This window comes from Zonotrichia leucophrys, chromosome 1 (genome assembly GCF_028769735.1).
Source record: "Zonotrichia leucophrys gambelii isolate GWCS_2022_RI chromosome 1, RI_Zleu_2.0, whole genome shotgun sequence".
NCBI lineage: Eukaryota > Metazoa > Chordata > Aves > Passeriformes > Passerellidae > Zonotrichia > Zonotrichia leucophrys.
This window is the reverse complement of record NC_088169.1, coordinates 38404689-38421717: the sequence shown is the minus strand read 5'-3', so window position 1 is coordinate 38421717 and position 17029 is coordinate 38404689. Positions and strand designations below refer to the sequence as shown.

Sequence of the window (17029 nt, the reverse complement as noted above, 5' to 3'; positions counted from 1 at the left end):
CAGCCGTGCAGCCCACCGGCCTCAGGAGCCGCCGCTGGAGAAGGCCGCGGTGTGCGGGGCGGGCTGTGGGCGGCCGCCCCCGGGCCGGGCCTGCGCCGGCTCCGCCCCGCGCGCGGCGACTCCCGGCGGCCCCGGGGCCGCGCCGGGCGGGGCCTGCGCTCCGGGCGCGGGGAGGCCGCGGGTGCCGGGGCCTGCGTCCCTCCCTGCCGGGTCCCTTCCTGCCGCGTCCCTGCGCCGGGATCCGCTCCCCGCCGCAGGTCAGGGATCGCGACCCCCGCCTGTCCCTGCCGCTGTTCCCGGCTATCCCGGCCCGAGCGGCTGCCTCGTTATTTCCGTTTGATTTAATAAAGCAGTCGCAGGCCGCACAATCTTAGGGTTATTCCTTCCTTTGTGCCTCAGAGTTTTTCTCTCAAAGCAGCTAAGGAAGGACAATGGGAGTTCAAGGACTTTGGAAGCTGCTTGAGTGCACCGGGAGACCCATAAACCCAGAAACGCTGGAAGGGAAAATTCTTGCTGTTGGTATCCTTTAAAAGTGAAGCTGGGGAACCAAAGTTGCAAGGGAGATTGTTTTAACTGTTTCCCTTATTTATAAGAGTTATTATTACATTTAAGTTGTCTGCATTTTGATAAGTGGAATTTTTGCTTTACAATATGTACTAAGCCCTTTTACTTTCATCTTTTTAAAAATAGACTTTTTTTTAATAGGTTCCTTGTACAAGTGTTGGACTATAGAATTTTACAGTTCATTTATAAATGTGCTGTTCTTAGTAGGACTACAAGATGAAGAAGTCTTATGCTTATGTATTAGCTTTCCCATCCTGTATACTTGGTTAAATGCTGGAAAGATGTGAAAGGAAGCTACTTGTCATTTACCTGTAAAAATAACTGGGGAGGTATTTGCTGCGCTTTTGCTTCCACTCTGCTTTTTGCGCAGGGCAATAGGGATGATAGTTTATTCTTCTTCCAAGTTCATAGCTATTTGGATATTCTTGGTTTTGACAAGACAAGCTTGGAGCCGTGAGCAAAAGCCATTCAGTCAAATGTGTGCACTTTATAGGAACTCCCAAAGTGGTACATGTGTAAAAGAGAACATTTTTTTCCTCTCAACGGTTCTTTAAGATATCAGTATTTGGTTGAACCAAGCAATAAAGGGAGCCCGTGGTGGCGTTTCTGTACGGAATGCTCACCTGCTCACTCTGTTTCATCGACTCTGCAAGTTACTGTTTTTCCGGATTCGACCTGTCTTTGTTTTTGATGGAGAGGCACCTCTTCTGAAGAGACAAACCTTGGTAAGTACCTCTGTAAGTTACTGCAGTGTAAAAGAGGCTCTGTGTCTGCTGCTGATAGGCAGCCATTTTCAGTTTCCTTCCTGTTGTTCTGTTTATGTTTCTGTGGGGATGGAGGATTGAAGTCCACTGCTCTGCGGGTGTCCTTTGCAGTCCCAGCCTGGGTTAGCTCTTGGAGCATGCAGCAGCTCTTTAATCTAGGCAGATTTGATTTGCAGAGGAGCCAGGTTGTAGAGAAGTGGATGATGGCACAGGCCTGGCTTTTGCACCAGAGTGGACCTGAATACAGCTCTGCAGGCATTTGTAGCCAGAAGATGAAAGCTGCTCCTGAGTCCCACGGGGGAAATGGACTTAGATTTAGAGGCTGTGATGGCTCTCTCCCCCTTGGTGTAGAATGAGTTAGGAGTAGCTCTTAGGCTCAGCACACAGAATTTTAACAGGGATTCACTGGGTATGCATCATCAGCATCCAGCAAAATCTTGTTGGTGTTAATCTTATTTTCATAGGCTAAGCGAAGACAAAGAAAGGAAATTGCCATCAATGATTCCAGGAAAACTACAGAGAAACTCTTGAAAACACTTTTGAAGAGACACGTTATCAAAACTGCTATTACAGGCAAAAGGCAAGAATAAAAATTATTTTTCCCTTGTTTATAAGTGTAACTCATATATATTGTAGTAACTCTTTCTGAAGCTGTTAATTGCTGTTCTATTTTTTCTTTTTTTCCCCTAAGCAATGAAGCTTTGCCCAGTATTACGCAAGTTCGAAGAGAAGGAATTGATGATATGTATGTATTGCCTACTTTAGAGGATGAAGAGAAGAATAGGTAGGTAGAATTAAGAAAAATAGCTTAAATGTTTTTTAATAAACTTGGGTAAAAGTATAAACCACGTTTTTTATGCTGATTTAAGGCCTTTAACCTGTGAGATACTGTAATATATATAAATATATAAAAAGTATATATCTCTAATTTATATTTTATTTCAGTTTCTTTTTGGATTTAGAAGCCTCCTAGTTATTTATGGGAAAGTAACAGAGGAAGCTTTCAGCCCACAGATTAAATTTCTACCCTGGATTCATTTTAAGGTTGAAAGTTCTGCCTCAGTCTCTATGGCCATGTCCATTCAACTAAATGGGACTGATTGTTCAAGCTTGGGTGTGGCAGCTTGATTCTGTTTTGTGTTGACATGTTCAGCAGAAGCTGGCTTTGTCTATACTTGTCACACCTGTGGCATCTTCTTAAATAATACTGAGAATGTGAAGCTGCCCTGTAGGTTATTCTTTGCACATCTGTACTTTGATACACTTCAAATGCTGACCAAGTAAGAATTGTGTAATGATCTAAACAGCAGCAGTTGTCTCCATCTAGCTTTAACTGGCATGTTTGCCTTCTTACTTTCTGCTCAGATCTTTATGACCTGTGTGTGTATTTATATGTATATAAATATGTATGTAAATATATATGTTTGTGTGTGTGTTTGATGCTGCAAATTTTTGTGCTTGACCAGTGAAGGCATGACTAATGTCTTTTTGCTTAAAATGGAAACTGTTTTCCTTTTCTAAATATCTACACATTTGTTTTCTCTGTGATTTTTAGCTCAGATGAGGAGGAAGAAAAAGAATGGCAAATGAGAATGAGCCAAAAACAGATGTTGCAAGTAAGTGCAACATAGTTGCCTTGTTACTGTGAACAGTCTTCTCATTCATGTGCTGTGCTTGAAAGGCAAAAAGCTTATGAAATCCAGTTATTTGGAGATATAGGTCTTATTATAGCATTACTTATAAGAAAGCAAGTTAATTTTCAATACTCTAAGAATTCCTATTAATGAGGAAATATAAATGTGATTTCTCCACTAGAATACAGCAGAACAGAAAATTCTTGTGATAGCCTTTCTTTTACTTTCTACTACTTCCTTTGAACATATGGAGAACACATTGTTTTTTGTAACAATGCAGGAGAAATGCATGCATTTGTGCACGTGTATGTACATTAATAAGAGATTTAACAAAATTCCTGTGCTTCTCCAAATGTGAACTGAAGTTGAAGCACTTAAGTCCTTGTGTTTTCACTGATAAATTCTGCGTTTGCTTCTGATGTGCTGATTTGATAGAAAGAGGACAAGAGAAGTACATAACCTGAGAAGAAAACATAATAAATAATAAAATTATCTCTGCTTTCACCAATAGGAAAAGAAAAAAAAACACTCTTGGAAAGAATGTTTATCTTTGAAGCAGTTCTCATTCAGAAGGAGAACCTCTTTAGAAGGACAAAATCTGAGTAGTTGAGGCTATGTGACCTGGTTCTGTGTTTTATACTAAGTATCTTTTTGTAAAAAGAATAAAACCAAGTTTGTCTGTATAGTATACATCAACAAGGAGGTACTTAGTATTATTTTATTACATAGTAGTTACATTTTTTTTAATGTTTTCTTCACTATGTGGGGAAGTAGCAACAAACTTCTTGAGGGGTTGGGGTTTTTTGTTTTGCTTGGAATGATGCTCTAAATATTTTATTATTTTTTGTTGTGCTGTAATATAAAATATGTATTCTGGTTTTCCATTTTTATAGGAACAGTTATGTGAAAATCCTTATTCTATAGATATTGAATCAGAAGATTTCCACAAGCTGCCTCCAGAAATAAAGCATGAGATCTTGACTGATATTAAAGAACTTACAAAGAGAAGAAGAACGTTATTTGAAGCAATGCCAGAGGTAATATTTTAAATTGCTTTCAAGGCATTGGAATGGAGCTGTTGCCATTAATGCAAATGAAGAAAGAGTACTACATCTGGAAGGCTTTACACCCTGGACTGTTTAATAAAACATGTTAACATGAGGAGAAAAAATCCAATGAGATAATGACTCTTAACAGCCTTATCTCTTGATTTCCAGTAAAATTAGCAGAGCTAATTCAGTTTGGTAAAAATGTTAAATATTGTGCTGTGTTTTGTGCTTCATCAGCATTATGCTGAAGATTGCATAACATGCTACTGGTGTGGATGAGGCAGGCAGGATGAAAACAGCTGGGATTCCAAACCCCGAGGTTGTTAGAGGAGCTGGCAGCTGGGAAAAGGCTTTTGTAACTTAGGCAGGTGTGTTGAAGCTGGTCAGACATGAGAATATGGGGAATCTTATAGTGCCCCTTCTACAGGGAGGTTTTGAAGGTGCAATATACATCAGATCAAATGAGGGCTTGTGTCCAAGTGCAAGCTAAGAGCCATCATTTTAAAATGATCCACATGTGGATTCTCTTTTAATTGTTTTTTTTTTTTTAAGATGGGGATGACCTCTGATAGCCAAAATTGAGATGTCATGTTCTCCAGCACTCAAAACTACTGGTACCTTTCAGAGTTGTTGTGTGTTGCCAGGACAGTATTGCTGTTTCTTGTGAGTGCAGCAACCAGTGAAAGACAGATGTTAGCTGCTTAAAGGAACTCTTGAAAGAATTCCCACACTTCCAGAATGTGGGAAATGAATTTGCTTTAAAAGGGGTATTTTATTTCAATTGATTTGTTTGTTTTGTTTTGGTTTTTTTCTTTTGTTTTTTTGAGGACTCCGATGACTTTTCCCAGTACCAGCTTAGGGGTTTGCTTAAAAAAAGCAACCTCAATCGGTGCATAGAAAATGTACAAAAAGAAATGAATCAACAGCACTCGGGTGAAATCCAAACACAGTATGAAAATGAAGGTGGTTTTGTGAAAGAAGTGGAATCAAGGAGGGTGGTCTCTGAAGAGACTTCTCACTATATTCTGATAAAGGGTATGTTGGGTCTTAATTTTGTAAAACCTGTTGTTCGGAGTGTGCACACTTGAAACTGGCAGGTTTAAGACAAACCTGAATATTGTTTATAATCTAGCCAGTACTTTGTATGAAATGTACATTACTGTTATACATCATTAATTGTGATCTGTAAACCTGTAGAAATGCAGTTTAATAACCTATATAATGATGTTCATTATGTAAAATGGAATGTTTTTATAAAGCAGTATTTTTCCACACAAAACTTTCTTTCAGGTATTCAAGCAAAAGAGGCTGTGAATAGAGACTTGGAAACTACTGCAGGACCTTCATCAAAAATTCATGAATTGCCTAAATTAAATAAAGTCAATGAATCTCCTGCTAGTGCAAAGCTGTCTGTATGTGACAAGAAGCAGACAGAGGAAGGTGACAGTGTGGTGGCAGCACCCCCCTCTCCTCGGACTTTGCTTGCTATCCAGGCAGCCATGGTGGAAAGCAGCTCAGAAGAAGAACTGGACACAGGACAATTGAACGTGGGCCAGTTTGTGTCAGAGGAAGGCAGCGTGTCTCCAAGAACACTGCGGGCAATTCAGCAAGCTCTGAGTGAAGATGACAAAGGGGAGGAAGTTGTTACTGCTGCAACTGGTGGAGTGCTATCAGAAAGACCAGAAGGGAAGGATTTTCTGCTTTGTAGCTCAGATGAGGAAGAGCAGATTCCTGAAGTTAAGGAGGGACAAAACATTCCTACAGCTACAATTCATTCGTCAATCCAAGTGACTATGCAAGATGCTAAATTTAAACAGAAGAGTCAGGAGTTGGAAAAAAGTGATATTACACCCAAAGACACTGGTATATTCAGAGATGAAAATTATTCTGCTGTTGAAAATACTAGAAAAGGTAAAGAAGATGTAGACAAAGAAGAAAATGATTCAGAAAAGCATATTGCACCCAAGGACACCAGTATATCCATAGCTAAAACTTATATTGACAATACTATAGAAGACACAGAAGATGTAGACAAGAAAGAAAATGGTTCCAAAAATCATATTTCACCAAATGATACCAGTATATCCAGAACTGAAAATTATTCTTATATTAACAATACTAGAAAAGATAAAGAAGACTTGGACAAAGAAAAAAATGGTTCCAAAGTGGACTTAAAGTCTCTGGGAGAGAAGGATATGAATTTGTGTTTGCAGAAGCCAAGCTGTTCCCCTGAGCAAACCAATATAGATGCTTTGATTCACACTGAAACAAACCTTTCTAAAAATGAGAAAAACTTGAAAATTTCTGAAAATACACAAGCAGAAATTTCACAAACAGAGGATAATGTATCTGAGGATATTAGACTTTTTCCAGAAGCAAGAGATCCTGAGATGGAAAAAGAAGGGATATCACAGTCTGAAGACAGTGATTCTGATGGTATGTGCTTTTTGATTGTGTGAAAGGATAAGAAAATAGGACAGTATTGTGTCTGTAGTCAGTTGAAGGTAACCTTTTTCTCTTAGTAAGAAATGCTTAAAAATCCATCCCCTCCCACATATGTAGGAGGCAGGAAGAAAATCTGAGCTGTGTTTTTCCCACCTGGTGTCACATTTTACCATTGAAACCTGAGTATAGAATAATGGAGAATCAGGAAAGCATGTTGTGTACATTGAATTTAATTGGTGTGTTAACCAGTCAGCCACTTGGTTTCTGTAATTTCACAATCCTTATATTTATCTGCTACATATAGAAAAAAAAGTCATTCCAAGTTAAAAACATGTACAAGTCTCTGTTTTCCTTTGATAGGAAGCTTTATTGAAGTGGATGCTGAGGCCAGTAATGAGGCTGAGTCTCCTACTAAATATGATGAAAAAGTGGATGATGAGCCAACAGTTGCAGAAGTGGAGACAGACAGACCTGATGCTTTCACAGTGGACTTGCAGAAGGAGTCTGATGAGGTGCAGTTGGGAAACACTCAGAATGCTGAAGGAGAAGCTGATGGTAAAGGTGCAGTGGATGAGTGGCAAGACATCAGTTTGGTAACTCATTGTTTCTTGTTTTGAACTTGTAATGGAGTCTCCAAATAGTTGTTAATGAAAACTATTGAACAGCTTCTTATTGTTTCATTACTTTCTCACATAGCTGTCTAATTGTATGGGAACTGATGTTTCTTTAAAAGTGGTTACTTATAATCTCCCTAAAACCAAAGGAAGACTTGAAGGTAAATTGATGACTAGACCATCTCTGGGCTTACAGTTTGCTGCATTAGAGAAGCTGTAACAACTTCCTAGAGTGAATTAATGGAATAGATCCTACTAGAATAATTGTAGTTGGAGACTTTGTGCTTTACTTTCCTGGGTACACCTGAATTGTTGAAATAATAAAAATCTTGGTTTATATTTTTAGGAAGAATTAGAAGAATTAGAAAAGAACCTTTCTGCTGAGCAGAATACACTTCAGTCTCAAAAACAGCAGCAGGAACGTGTTGCTGCTTCTGTAACAGGACAGATGTTCTTGGAAAGCCAGGTAGTATTTGTTGAGTCATTTTATATGTTTCCTTCCTCCATCCCAGTCATTTACTCAAAAGCTATTAGTAATTTTGCTTAGTTATAGGTCATCTTTTTTCCTTCTTAGGAGGTTGTTTTCTTCAGTTTGCTTGTTTTAAAATATTGAAAGTTTTGAGGTAGTCTTGAATTCCTACTATTTTATGTAAGTCTAATAACATTATAAAATAATAGTATAGTTATGGATAAATCAGTATATCTTTTAAGCACCAACTTTTAAAGGTTGAGCCACTTTGATCTTGGCCTCCTTTCGTGAAAGGTGCAAAATGAACAAAAAATATTAGGAAACTACATTCATTCAGCAGCAAAGAATTGGTGCACTCTATGTGTTAGGTAAACTGTAATTATGCCTAGGGATTAAAAGGTTAAAAAATTACAAGAAGTCTGTATAGTTTATGCCCTGAGTAAGCAATTTGAAGGAATCTCACCAGTAATGCCTGAATAACCCTGATATTTCTGTCTCAGTGTTTCAAGGTTTGGGTTATACAAAGTGTTTGGGTTAGCAAACCCATAATACAGGAGACTAGTGATAGTATCTGTGATGTAATAAACTTATGCTAACAAATTAATTCTGAGAAATATGTAAATGCTTGTATTTTTTTCTTAATGGAACAGTTTATGTAGTTTTAAAATCATATTTCATCTGGGTTAAATATTTGCACATACTTGTTTATTCTGGTGTTTTAAGGACAGTAGATTACTTTTGTAGTATTATGTGCCATGTAGTCATATGCACACTGTTATAGTTGTAAGTATTTTCGTCTTGTGCTTTTGTTCTTAATTACAGTAAAAATTTAAAGTCTTGAGGCTGATTGTGTCAAGCCTCAAAAGCCATCTGAGTGAAAAACATAATCCAGACCTGTGTACCTAGCACAAGCCTGTAAACCTAGTGCATGTGGGATATTTAACTGAGGTTGTGTAATGTGTACTATAAAAGCAAAAATGCATCAAAATAGAGGCATATCAAAATATTATCCAAGGAATGATTAGTCTTCCCACTGTTTCTTGTTTGATATGAATGTTTCTCATACACTTTCATACTACTTTCTTAAATGAAGACCAAATATTTTTTAAATTTTTATTTAAATTTTATTTTAATTTTTATATTAACCTGCATCTTTCTTTCATGAAGCCCACATAGTTGTAATGCATGTAGTTTTCTCCTTGCTGTGCAAAACAATACTTAAGTATGCTTGTGTAATTAAGATGGCAGGTTCTCAAACTGTGTGGTAAAAGTGTGCTCAAGTAGTGCTTGACTTGCATGGCAGACAGTGAGAGGAGTTGAGTGGAGATTCCCCCTTGACTTAACTGAGCTTGGCACTTCCTACTGGAAGTTTGAGGTTTGTTGTCAAATATTAAATAACTCCCAAGTGTGAACCTAGCAGTTCTGAGTCAAGCAGAGGTGTATTAGAAGTTAACTCTTTAGATGAATTTGTAACTGTTTTCCTTCCATCCTCCAGGAGCTCCTCCGTCTGTTTGGCATTCCATACATCGAAGCTCCGATGGAGGCCGAGGCACAGTGTGCCATACTGGACCTTACTGATCAGACCTCTGGCACAATCACTGATGACAGTGATGTCTGGTTGTTTGGTGGAAGACATGTTTATAAAAATTTCTTCAGTCAGGACAAATACGTAGAATATTATCAGTATGTTGATTTTCAGAACGAGCTAGGTAAGCCTCAGGTATTGATTTGTTAAACACAGTCTTTAATAAGACAGCTCTGTCATCTGTGTCTTTGTAATTTCTGCAGAATTTTGTGTCTCTTATTCAATGTCTGTTCTTTGGAGAGTCTCTAAAGCCATTCAGTTAGGTTGCAGTTTTTCTGCCAGATGACCCCCCTTGAATTTGCAGACCACCTGCATGTGATATACTGAGTTAGTATAATGATCACCAAGGCTGTAGATATGAACTATTATACCAGTTTCTGGGTAAATTTTAGCGTGAATTTTCTGATGTGGTGGGAAAATGATATTCTGATGTCATCAGATTTTTAGTCTTCTGGAAATAAAAGTTCAGTTTGGACATACTGAGATGTAGTGTATTAAAAATGGATCTGGAATATGAGTAAAACATTTATCATATAGTTGACACTGAAAGATTTTTTTCTTCTGCTTTTGAGCTAGTCTAATCAATTGTTGCCAATTTTGTTGAACTACTAAGCTTCAGTGTCACATAAAGTATTAGGCAAAATATTAAGCAATTAAAACTTGTTATTATGTCTTGAGCAGAACTCTTTTAAAATCAGTTTTGACATTTTCAATTTGAGAGGCTAGAGACTTTGAAATACTAGCATGTAAAATTTCATAATATTTTTATGTGGTGAAAAATGTAGCTTTGGTTTCTTCCAGCAAATTGAATGAAATAATTTTGCCCTACTTAAGTATGCTAGTGTGGCTTAATTGGAAAGGATTGCTGTAAAAGCTTGTCTGTAATTTTTTAATGGTTTTAATGTGATAAGTCAAGTATTTATTTATTGGGAGAAAATAGTCATCATCAGTCTTTATGTCACATTCCTGTGCAGTCTTGTGCTTCTTGTTTCCCATGCATTGCAGAAATTCTTGTCTGGACGGCTGATGGCTATCGTGACTTGATGATGGTCTTGCTTTGTGTGTTTATCCCTTCTTTTCTACATGGAATTTTTAAAATTTTTTTTTTCAAATCCAAACTCTTGAAGCTAGTCACTGAAAATCAGTCTGGTTGCCTCAGACCTTATAGCCTATCAAATAGAAGTGGTCAGCTGAGCTCTTCCTTCTTTCTGGCTGTTTCATGGGCTCTTTGATCTACTTAGTAACTGTACCAGCACAGAGCAAAACACTCACAGTTGAGGAACACTTCTAGGAAGCAGAGACATTGGTATTATGGACCAGAACTCAACAGAATGTTTTTATTTGATTCTGGCATTACTTAATTCAGGTCAGCATTCGATGAGAACAGAGCAGTAACTGGATGTAATAAATGCAAAAAAACCCCATCTTGTAACAACCTCAAATTTTGAAATTACAGAATCACAGAATTATTTAGGTTGGAAATGACCTCTGAGATCACCAAGCCAAATGTTTGTCTGATCACCACTTTGTCAACTAGACCATGGTATTGAGTAACACATCCAGTTGTTTCTTGAACACTTCCAGGGATGGTGACTGCACCACCTCACTGCGCAGTCCAGTCTAATGTTTAACAATCATTTCCATGAAAAAAATTCCTCCTGATGTCCATTGTAACATTTTCATTTTGGCAAGATATATTTGCCAAATTAGCACAATTATTAGTGGTTGAGCTAGCACAGGAGTATATTGATACTGCTCCAGAATATAAAATTGTGCTGTTGAATTAAATATAATTTTATGGAGTTAATGCCTTTGTGTTCCTCTCAGTTTTTGCCTTTCTGATAATATTTTTTATTTTGTAAGATAATAAATACTGAATCTATGCACTTTCTTTTTCAGGGTTGGATAGAAACAAGCTAATTAATTTGGCATACTTGCTTGGAAGTGACTACACTGAGGGCATCCCAAATGTTGGCTTTGTAACAGCGATGGAGATTTTAAATGAATTTCCTGGGCATGGCTTGGAACCTCTCTTAAAATTTGCGTATGCTTCATTATGATTTGCTTTTTTGGATCTCCATATTGTGATTATTAGTAAATATCCTTTTCTGATCCTTAAACATGCAGCAAAATATATGACCATCACTGATTAATGGGACCATCGTTAATGGGACTAAGTAGGCCGTAAAACATGACTCCCTTATGTCACTATTTGGAATCACAGGTAGACAAGGTGATATAGCAATCACAGTGAGACAAATTCTACAGAACAGCTGTAGAATTGTGCATCTGCCTCAGAGTTTATTGGAGAGCTGAATCCATAGTGGAGCAGAGGTTCATTCTCCTTGTTTTGGTGGAAGGTTGCTGTATCTTGCTCATAGAGAAAGGGAACTTGACTGAGGAATGAATGACCTGGAAGGAGACAGGCAGGTAGGCTGTGGGCAAGAACAATATTTGAAGAGGCTAAGGCAGCTGTATTGGCAGTAGCAAGGATGGTTAGAAGTCTTTTTTTTTTTTCCTTTCTTTCCCTTGCATACCTAAAAACCTCTAAAACGATCATTGTGTGTGGAACATCCTCTTCAAGTGAGGCTAAAGTTGGAGCCTTCTGGTTAGCTGTTTATGGGGAATCCAGGTGATATTTGCTACTTTGGCTTACAATAGCTGCATTTAATGTGTATGTTTTGTCTTTTCTGCTTTTAAGATTTTTTTGTCCCTTTTGCCATTTTTCATTTGGGCATTTTCTACATCATCTCTTGTAGCAATTGAAGTAGGGAGACTAAGGCTATTGAAATTAGCAGGTTGGCTCTTGATACTTCAGATTTTATTTTATGAGTCAGATTAATAATTTTCTCTGTTTTTCAGTGAATGGTGGAATGAGGCTCAGAAGAATAAGAAAGTGATGCCTAATCCACATGACACCAAAGTCAAGAAAAAACTGCGGGAGCTGCAGCTTTATTCTGGTTTCCCAAATCCAGCAGTGGCAGAAGCATACCTGAAACCTGTGGTGGATGAGTCAAGGGGTTCATTCACCTGGGGAAAGCCTGATGTAGAGCAGATCAGAGAATATCCTTTTACTTGTTGGGTAAAAGTACTCAAAATTCATAAGGAGTCAGTAATGGAGTGTCAAGTTTTTAACATCTTTGTTGCAAGGGGCCCCAAGCCCTATCTGCATGTGCTCCCCTAAAATGATACCAGCTCTGGAATAGAAGGGAATGCAGCCATGCATGTGTGGCAGTCAGGGCTGCTTGCCCTCCTGAGAGTGGGCTTAGCATGCAAAGACAATCTTGTAGCTGAACTGACTAGTTTGTTGTGATATTATATTTCTATAACTGTTATATTTCTGTAACTGTCCTGTGCCTATTTCTCCTCTTGAAATCTCTGTAAGTTTGCCTTTTTTCACAAATAAGTCTTGACGTCTCGACAGAAATGGTGTTTTGGTCTGCACTTTATCCCTTGTTATTCCCTGCATTTCTTCCAATAATGTCTAACTTTTTGCTTCAGTTGCAGTCTGAGCTGTAGTAAACTATTGAAAAGTAGATGGCAAAAAATGCAGAGCTAATAGTGTTTTGAACAGTAAATGAAACTTCCAGTAGATACAAGTGTAAAAATAAGGTTTATTTATAGGCATTTTGTGTTATGGCAATACCATTTAGCCAAAATAAGTTCTGTCTTCGCTGAGACAGGCTTTTGAAAATGTTGATATATTAGAAAAAAATTCTGCAACTAAGGGAGATACAGCAGTGTGATTGTGATGTGTTTTTTTAATTGAGAATCTTTTGTAGTAGAAAAAGCTTTAAGTGGAGCAACTTTCCTCCACTCATTGTTTACTTCAGGAATTTTCATTTTATGTGTTTACAAAATACCAGTAGAAGCCATTTTGAAAAGTTCCTTAACTTTCTGCACATTCTGCAAGGACCACTTTGGCTGGACTAGGACAAAGATAGATGGAATCCTTTTGCCTGTGATAAAACAACTGAACTTGCAGCAGGTGAAAATCTACCTATAGTTTAAGAGTATCTGGAAAATTGTGAGAGAAGCATTTTAAAAAGGCTTTGAAGTAAAATATCTTTTCAGAAACTGGGCTTTGGTTTTTAATATTTTTATGTATTTATTTTTTTTCAAGTCACTAAGCTTGCTTCTCTAGACTTGATTTCTGTATGATTTGAGTGTACTGTGCGAGACTCTGCATAATGTCAGACATTGGTTTCAAGTTTCCTTACCTATCAAGCACCTATCTCAAGTCCAGGCTGCTGTTTTTTCTGGACACAATCAAGCTACAGATACCTCAAGCAACTGCAGTACTTCTAGAAGACAGTGTTCCATAAGTACTTTATAAAGTATATATAAAAGTGCCCCTGAGATTTTGGTGGAGTGATGCTGTACACATCCTTTGAGGAAGAGTGCAGACTGAACTGTTGAGCAAATGCCCATTAGTAATAGTACTCTAATTTCCAAGTAAGTGTTCTGTCAGCTTTATTAACACTTGAAAGTGAATGGTAATGCCCACTGTGGTAGCTGTCAAAGTAGGTTGTAAAATTGATCCCCAATGTCTTTTTTCCTTTTGCCATACACAAGATAGATACATTTTCTAAACCAGTCTTCTAGGTTCTCTGTGTCACTGAGTGGAGTGAAAGCCCTGTAGTTACATATATATACTTTCAGGTTGACTGCAATATCCTTTGGAAGAGTCTGTCTCTCTTAGGCAATGTTAGGGAAAAAGTAGAGGACTGGCTTAGCCTATACAAAAAGCCTAGCTGTGGTTGAATAAATCCAAATTTATGCAAATCCACACTGTGTGAGGACTACTGGTTCTACTCTTCAGTCTTTATACTGTAGCAGCATGTGGTGCAGTGAACCTGAGTCAAACACCTGCATGTTCTTGCACTTGGAGGCAGAAATGCAAAGTGCGCTTACAGCATTTACCTAGTAAACATTCTGCTTTCACAGCTGGAAGCTAAGGTTGTGTTTGTAAGGACATACTTAAGAGCACTACAGAGATTTTCTGTATTAGGCTTGACAGTAGGAACATATGTCTAATCACCAGCAGTGCAATATTTATAAAGTCTTACTAGAGTTTGCTAATTATTAATTTCTGTAAAGGTTCTTATTGCCTAATTTATTATAAAGTATGGGTATTATTACTGTAATGATGTGTCTTATTGTTCACATCTGTGTGCATGTGTATTAATTTAATTACTTCTTTGTCCTGCTTTAGTTTAAGATGCTTTATAATATAGCTAACAACTGAATTCCCACAAAGACATTCAACTGTGTTTCTGTTTTATTTTTTATAGACTCAGCTTCGAATCGATTCATTCTTTAGGCTAGAACAGCATGAAAAACAAGCTATTAAAAGCCAGAGACTGCGCAGAGCTGTGACTTCTCTGAAGAGAAAGGAAAAGGAGGAAGTAGACAATGAAATTCAGGAGGCTACTGCTGTCATGGAGATGGAACTTAAACAGCCTGGGAAAAGAAAAGGGAAAGGGAAAGGTACCACAGGCGGTGCAAATGATGCTGCAGCAACAAAAGTACAGAGTGGAAAGAGAAGAAAACAGTCAGATTCCAGAAAAGAATTTTTATATGGAGGTGGTTTTGTTGGAAATTTGCATCTTTCAGAAACTTCTAGTGACTCCTCAGTGGAGGAATCTAAAGGCAGAGATTTAGGCAAGAGTAAAAGGAGGAAGAATATGTCTGCAACAGAGACAGCAGGCCATAAAGAGAAAAAAGGGTGCAGTAGCTCAAGTGGTGAGGATGAAGACATGGGAAATGTGGTCATGGTGACTGCCAAACCTGTGTTTGAAGGCAGAAAAAAGAAATCACGGAGCAAGAGAGGAATAAGAAAGAAAATGTCTTAAATAAAATAATTACTTAAAAAGACTGATTTTTCTGACTTGGGCTTTGTAAATATTCTAATGAATTCTTTTTAAAATATAATAAATTATCCTTATTTGTACTGCATTTTGTCATGCATTTTCTGTCCAGAACTTAAATAGAAGTGATTCTAAACAAAAAAACTAATTTTAGCACACTTACTCAGAAAGACTTAGATTTCACTTGATAGACGTTTCCAGGCTTCAGATTTTAAAATTGAGCCAAAACATGTTGTCCATTTATTTGCATTCTAATTCAGTTGATAGACCTGTTAAAACCACCTGCAATCAGTTACTTCCTAACTTCAAATTTAAATGAAATTCTGAAAATTTCTTGGGTTTTTTCTAGGTGTTGGAAGATGTAAAATAGATTCAATTTTTTGCTTTGCTCCCTAAGCCTGTCTTGAAAGTTTTATGCCCAAAGTAATAATTTTTATTGAAGAGAGCTGAGGCAAACCCTCAAAAAATCTCAAGGAAAAACATACAGTACAGTAAGTCCCTCTATAATCGGATGTGCAGTAATTGTTGATATTCTGAATGTAAAAGACATGTTTCCAGATTTGGAGTTACATGTTACAAACTCCATTTGGAGTTTGGCTCTGTCCAAAGACAGTATTTGTTTGCAAAGGGGATGTTCAGAGGTATCTGCTGGTTGCAGCACTCACATTGGATTAATTTGTGTGAGGTGATGTGAAGCTCAGACTTCTCACATGCCTCTCTTCTCTGAGTGTAAAATTTATTTCCAGCTCCTGGGTGTTAAGGAGGGAAAGTACAGAATTCTACCCATCTTACTTCTGTTCTCATGTTGCATTTTAGTCTTTGCTTTTTTTTTTTTTTTTTGTGTGTGTGTGTTTTCATTTGATATTTCTACTGCATTTCTCATTGTTTCATTATTTGAAATCCAAGACCATATGTTAAAGTTTTGTATGAAACATTATCCTCCCCTAAATGGGTGAGGAGCTGAGGAGAGATGGGTGGGATTTGGCCCTTACAATTGCAGAGAGACTAATACTTCATGTACAGTTTATATGGGGCAAAAATCATCCCTTTTAGATACCACTTTTAGAATCACTTTTAGAAAAGATTCTAACATTTTAAGCAAATTCTCAGTCTGTCCAGCCAGTTTACAGGACTATTTTATAAATCACTCATTAGCATTGCTGAATTTTACTTTAAAAATGTGTATCAGGTCCTGGTGAGTTTTTTATAAAAGTAGAAGAGTTCTCTTTAATTTCTTCTGCTAACTATGGTACAGACTCACACTTCTCTGTAGGGCTTATTTTTTGGCAACACTTAGAAAACCAAGTTGAGGTTGAAGTCTAATTTTTCTTAAAAATGTGTAAAGTGAGAGATGGCTCCTGCCCTGAATTGGTTGCAGTCTAAAAAAGAGAAGTCTTAGATGCCCGTGTTTGGTCCCACGACAGTGTTTGTGATCTGTTGAGTGCATGGACATCTTGGATATGGAGCAGTGGTATGTTTGTGTTTATGCAGGGTGACAGGGTTAGGATTTTGTACCTTGTTACAGTTCTGCATTCCAACGGGAGCATGCATTCCTATACAACAGCTGCAAAAGCACCCCCTCCCCTTGGTAAATTTTTGTCCTGGAAGACCCTTTTGGCTCTGACTAATGACTTTGTGTTCCTCAGTTACTTTTTAGTAGCAGTGAGGAGTTGCTAACACGCTGCCACTATTTATTTTGTACACAGCGCTCCCGAGTTGGTTACTTTGTGTTCGGAGCTCCCTAGGGAGGCAGGGGTGCCTCTTGCTGTTACAAAATTGCTCCCTTATGTGAGGGCTGCGTGGTGCCCTCTGCTCGCTGGGGCCGCAGCTGTCGGGGTTTGTGATCGCTGCCGGTGTGGGGATGGTGGCAATGTGTGACACAGGCTTCGGATCACGCCTTTGCCTGCGGCTGTCACGGGGGCAAGCCACCGGCGAGATAAGGACTCCGCTGTTGGAGCACCGTCTTTGGAAAGCTGTGAGAGATTCAGGTAATGTAGACCAAAATGCGGTGGATGCTAGTGGTGTCTCGCTTGTC

At 38.1% G+C, this 17029-nt stretch overlaps 1 protein-coding gene across 1 annotated transcript; it reads left to right on the top strand.

The window, feature by feature from the left end:
- The first annotated feature begins 169 nt into the window (after window positions 1-169).
- On the top strand, window positions 170-15077 carry ERCC5 (ERCC excision repair 5, endonuclease). Its single transcript, XM_064711966.1, has 15 exons — window positions 170-519; window positions 1120-1289; window positions 1793-1908; window positions 2020-2112; window positions 2884-2944; window positions 3856-3999; window positions 4839-5046; window positions 5302-6447; window positions 6817-7049; window positions 7417-7536; window positions 9035-9248; window positions 11024-11168; window positions 11987-12189; window positions 13030-13112; window positions 14419-15077. Exons 1-15 carry the CDS (start codon window positions 432-434, stop codon window positions 14977-14979), a joined length of 3585 nt encoding a protein of 1194 aa, XP_064568036.1. The 5' UTR covers window positions 170-431; the 3' UTR covers window positions 14980-15077.
- Window positions 15078-17029: the final 1952 nt, after the last annotated feature.

Bases quoted from the DNA above. Each gene is read 5' to 3' on its own strand.
- ERCC5 (XM_064711966.1), top strand. From the start codon at position 432: ATGGGAGTTCAAGGACTTTGGAAGCTGCTTGAGTGCACCGGGAGACCC. The intron at 9,249-11,023 runs GTAAGCCTCAGG...TTTCTTTTTCAG, and splicing joins TGATTTTCAGAACGAGCTAG to GGTTGGATAGAAACAAGCTA. The intron at 12,190-13,029 runs ATCCTTTTACTT...CTTTCTGCACAT, and splicing joins TGTAGAGCAGATCAGAGAAT to TCTGCAAGGACCACTTTGGC.